At 44.0% G+C, this 5,630-nt stretch overlaps 1 protein-coding gene across 1 annotated transcript in view; it reads left to right on the top strand.

Annotated features, from left to right (window-relative positions):
- The first annotated feature begins 1,604 nt into the window (after positions 1 to 1,604).
- Positions 1,605 to 5,630, top strand: part of LOC139026704 (transcriptional coactivator YAP1-like) — a 17,384-nt gene continuing 13,358 nt past the window's right edge. The window contains exon 1 of the mRNA XM_070442021.1: positions 1,605 to 2,382. Coding sequence (XP_070298122.1) covers positions 2,175 to 2,382 — 208 coding nt within the window. The 5' untranslated portion in view covers positions 1,605 to 2,174. The remainder of the gene's footprint in view (positions 2,383 to 5,630) is intronic.

Genomic DNA, 5,630 nt, shown 5'->3' with positions numbered 1-5,630 from the left:
GTAGACCCTGCRACATACGTCTCGTGTCTGAGCCGTTGAATTGCGACTCCACTTTGTCCCTATACCGATATTTCGCTTGTTTGATTGACTTGCGGAGGGAATAACTACACTGTTTGTATTCGGCCATACTCTCAGTCATCTTTCCACGGTTAGATGGACTGCGCCAAGGGTTAACATAATGTGTGTTGTCTCTTCGTGTGCAGGGCAAATAAAAATAATTCAACTAGCAGACCTTCAGTTGTGGCAGCGTCCTAATTAAAAGTACACAACGCAGAACGAACCATGCTACACTAGCAATGATGGCGGAGACGGGGCGTCAAGCACAAACAGAATGAGCTATAATCCAAAAGCTCTGGAGGTGAATTGGGTGAGAATGAGGATGAAGTTCCTGAGGTGGCAGGTGTGGTGAAGATCTCTGGCTCTGGTCAGAAGGAAGGGACATTTTTGGAAGAAAGTGGACCCTGCCTTTAGGTTGACAAATATGTGGTTTCGGGTGGGGTGAAGAAGGAGTTGGGTACTGGTTCAATTAGATGAAAGTAACCCAAAGTGGGCTTGTGATTATTTTTGAGTGTTTTCCCGCAGAGGGAAGCGGGCGCTACGTGCCACGTGACTGGGGAGAAGACCTGTACTTGCTTTGCTCTCAGGAAACAGGGCGCAATTGAAAGGAGTGATTACTGGGGTGGTGTGTAGGTGGAGATGGATCAACTAAAGTGAAGATTCCTGCTGTTGTGACGTCTGCCTTCTGGTGCGACGCAGGCCTGGTGGCGAGCATGGTGACAACAGAAGAGTCACTGTCTTAAAAATGTAAATAAAAAGCAACACAATAAAATAACATAACGAGGCTAATGTTAGGGATATATAGTTTCTGAAATATCTTATATCTCTCTTTCTTGTCGAACCCCACTACTTTGTTTCAGTGCAGCTGTGGTGATGTTGCAGCAGTGTGTAGAGGGAGATTCCTAAATTGTGAGACGCTTCCTGAGGGCGTGAGACAAGGAATGTTAGTTTTTGGCAAAGAAGCGGAATGTGTTAACGTAAGGGTGCCCATGTTGCTGGGGTCCGGTGCGAGAATGCAGGTTGAGTGTGGCCAGTGTCAGAGTAGTACAGAGGGTTTGTATGCTGAGGCAGTGATGAAAGTAGAGGAAGGGTGAGTCAAGGGTGAGGGATCCTAAGAGGCTCCCAGTGAATAGTAGACATGTTTGCATTCATTGCCATGGTTATCAACTGTACCGCAGAAATGGAACATCAATCACAGAAAATGGTGTTGTGGTGGCAGCTGCAGAGAAGAACTTGGGTTTATGACAGTCTACTGCAGGGAGTATTGAATGGTAGTGTACAGTCCTCCCAGGCTGTTGGCCTGGTGGTGTAGGGTCAGGAAGGGTAAAAGTAGTGGAATGGGGTGGTGTTTAAAAAATAAATAATAATAAGTGAAGGGTTAGTTGGCAGGGTAATTGTTTTCCTTTTTCTTTTGTTTCACGGTGTACTGATTTACACTCCAGTGGAAGAAGAATAAATAAAGGAGGCAGCGCCCTCTGCTGGCAGCCTTTAACCARAGACTGTAAAAATAACCTTGTAACCCCGCCTCTCACTGGTCACATGAGACTCTGAGGCTGTAGCCTGTCCTATCGACAGTTTGGAACAACTTTGGAAAACTGAGATTTATTACCACGTAAACACTTATTTTTCACCAAATGAAACTATGTAGAGGACTGAATGTCGGACAGTATGCAGAAATCACATTTGGGAGTKGCTGGGACGGTTTTCGAGTCCATCGGTTGAAGAAAAGCGATCATCAGACGAAGTTTCTGTAGGGGAAAAAAGTTGAMTGCAGCTCGTCTGTCTGAGGTTTGTGGGACGGGCCGTCTGGCTGGCTGGATGCGTGTTTTCAGCGGAAATTCACGAAGGAAACTAACATAACTATTTCATTTGATGGTGCAGGATAACAATGTTTTGCCAGTTTATCAAATAACGAATTACACAAAACACTATAAGAACTTTCAAAATTAAAATCCACAAAAACAAATTAAACTCCAAAGAATATCSGTTCTTTGTAGTCAGTTTAAGGGTCGTCTTCCATTTAACTCTGGACCATTTCTCGTTTTGGAATCATTCGTTATCATTCATAATAAACTGTTCAGTTGTTTTAATTGGACGCATCATCTCTGGAAGGCAACATGGACGCGCGGCAGGGTCAGTGCGCGCCCCCGGTGGGGCAGCAGATCGTGCACGTCCGCGGGGACTCCCAGACGGATCTGGAGGCGCTGTTTAACTCCGTGATGAACCCTAAAACCTCCGCCCTGCCCCCCTCCTCTATCCCTATGAGGATGAGGAAACTACCAGACTCCTTCTTCAGACAGCCGGATCCCCGATCAACTCAGACAGGTAGGTAAACACGCCTCACACGCACACACACTCAAGACATGGTAGGTAACACGCCTACACACACGCACCATCACTCGACATGGTAGGTAACACGCCTACACACGCACACACACTCCAGAACATGGTAGGTAACAGCCTCACACACGCACACACACTAGACATGGTGTAACACGCACACACGCACACACTCCGACTGTAGGTAAACCCTACACACGCACACACATCAGACATGGTAGGTAACACATATGGTATTTATCCAAAACAAGAGATGGCTACTAGAAGGCTGCTACTGGAGGCTAGACACAGTTGGGAGGTATGAGGTGTTCAGAGGCTTCAGGACAGGCTCTGCTACTGGAGGCTAGACAACAGTTGGGAGGGTATGAGGTGTTCAGAGGCTTCAGGACAGGACAGGCTTCATCATGGATGATGGGTGTTGGAGAACAGCCCACTTTCCACTGAGGAAGGATTTGATTTGGAAGACAAACTAAAGAGCTAAGAATGAGTTAGTAACCGCAAGGATTCAAATCACTTGATGTGAAAAATGTGTTTGTGTATGTGATTGACTCTACATACAGTAATGAGGGCAGGTTTTAGAAGTGGTGGGGGGATACCAGTCTGGGGGGTCCTCCCACCATTCTTGGTATTTAAAGACATTTCTTGCATTTTTACAATCTAATACGACCATGCTCTTCTAGCGTTATGACCCTGGCTCTTCTAGCTGTTAGCATGGCTTTAGTTTACGCCATGGCCCTTCTAGCTTCGTTATGACCCATTGCCTTCTAGCTGTTATGACCTGGCCTTCTAGCTGTATAGACATGGCCCTTCTAGTGGTTATGACCATGGCTTTCTAAGCTGTTATGACACTGGCCTTCTGCTGTTATGACTGGCCTTCTAGCTGTTATGACCCATGGCCCTTCTAGCTGTTTATGACCATGGCCTTCTAGCTGTTGATGCCATGGCCTTTTACTGTTATGACCATGGCTTTTCTAGCTGTTATGGACCATGGCCTTCAGCTGTTATGACCCATGGCCTTCTAGCTTTATGACCACTGGCCCTTCTAGCTGTTATGACCAGGGCACTTTTAAAGTATATGGCACCATGGCCTTTATGCTGTATGATCCATGGCCTTTCTGCGTGTGTTATGAACCATGGCCTTCTAGCTTGTTATGACCCATGGCCTTTAGCTGTTATGAACCAGGCTCCTTCTAGCTGTTATGACCCATGGCCTCCTGTTATGCCTGGGTTCATGACCCATGGCCTCTGTGTATAAACCAGTTAACAGCGTACGAAGATTATGACCTGCACAGAACCGGCCTCTAGCTGTTATGCCATGGCCTTCTAGCTGTTATGACCATGGCCTTCTAGCTTGTTATGACATTTTGTCCTTTTGCGTTGCATCTATGTTATGACCATGGCCCTTCTGTGCTATGACCATGGCCGCTTCTAGCTTTATGACCATGGCTTCTCATGCCTGCTTAACTGTAACCATGGCCCTTCTAGCTTGCATCCTTATGTTATGCCCATGGCCCTCTGTTTTTACCATTGGCCTTTAGTGTTATGACCCATGCCTCGCGTCCATGCCTTAGCTGTCTGCTTATGTTTATGACATCCCCTATCATAGAACAAAAAAAGTAAGCTACAACGCCCACCAGTCATCAGCTACGGTAAGAGATCATTATTAATATGTTTAAGTGATTAATAAGACTGACTAGACAACTAATTATCATATAATCATTGTCACACTTATATCAAAACATACATATGAGCTCTTTAAAAAGTACAAGATCATATTATTGTTGCTTTTATTAACATCTCTATCAATTAGCCAACACCTGCACGCCCAGACCCCACCAGTCTTAGTCAAATACCTAACTCTCTCCCAGACCCCACCGTCAGTCAATACCGTCAACTCTCTCCCGACCCCACCAGTCTAGTCAATACACCCTGTAATTCTTTAAATTACTGGCCCTATCCCTGACCACGTCTGTCATACCACAACTCTCCCGACCCCCACCAGTCTAGTCAATAATTAAGTGAAGACATCAAAACTATGAAATAAACATATGGACATATGTAGTAACAACAAGAGTATTAAAACAATCAAATTATATTTGAGATTCTTCAAACGCCGCCTTTGCCTTGATGACCCTTTGCACACTCTTGGCATTCTCTCAACGAGCCTTCACCTGGAAGGCTTTTCCAACAGTTTGAAAAAGAGTTCCCACATATGCTGAGCAGCTTGGTTGGCTGCTTTTCGCTTCACTGTGCGTTCCAACTATCCAAACCATTGAATTGGGGTTTGAGGTCGGGGTGATTGTGGAGGCCAGGTCATCTGATGCAGCACTCCATACCCTCATTCAACTGTGACAGTAGTTTTGATTTAGAATGGAACATTATTATGCCCCTTTATCGGAAAGGGGGAGCGGGAAAATAATGTGTCTATGCGACTTAAATAGGAATGGAGACGCTTTTCCGCGGTTTTATTTTTCATGCCAGCAGGTTGCCTAACTCCTGTTTGTAAAGATAAGAATGTGCTTAATATTAGAAGTTAAGAAATAATATAGTAGGCAGTGACGACTTAGAAAAAATACAAAATAATACAAATAAAATATAATTATATACATACCGTTCAAAGTTTTGGATCACTTCGAATGTCTTGTTTTTGAAAGAAAAGATTTTTTTTTTGTCATTTTAAATAACATCCAAATTGATCGAAATATCAGTGTAAGAATTGTTCAATGTTGTAAATTGATATTGTAGCTAGAAACGACAGATTTTTAATGGATATTCTACATAGACGTACAGAGCCATTATCAGCAACCATCACTCCTGTGTTCCAATGGCACGTTGTGTTAGCTAATCAAGTTTATTATTTTAAAGGCTAATTGGTCATTAGAAAACACTTTTGAAATTATGTTACAGCTGAACAGCTTGAAACTGTTGTTCTGTTTAAAGAATAAATAAAACTGGCCTTCTTTAGACTAGTTGAGTATCTGGAGCATCAGCATTTGTGGGTTCGATTACAGGCTCAAAATGGCCAGAAACAAAGACTTTTTCTGAAACTCATCAGTCTACTCTTGTTCTGAGAAATGAAGGCTATTCATGAGAGAAATTGCCAAGAAACGGAAATCTCGTACAACGCTGTGTACTACTCCTCTTTACAGACAGTGAAAACTGGCTCTAACCAGAAATAGAAAGAGGAGTGGGAGGCCCCGGTGCACAACTGAGCAAGAGGACAAGTACATTAG

Source organism: Salvelinus sp. IW2-2015, unplaced genomic scaffold, assembly GCF_002910315.2.
Source record: "Salvelinus sp. IW2-2015 unplaced genomic scaffold, ASM291031v2 Un_scaffold5548, whole genome shotgun sequence".
In the NCBI taxonomy this organism is placed as follows: Eukaryota; Metazoa; Chordata; class Actinopteri; order Salmoniformes; family Salmonidae; genus Salvelinus; species Salvelinus sp. IW2-2015.
This window is presented reverse-complemented; position numbering and strand designations above follow the sequence as displayed.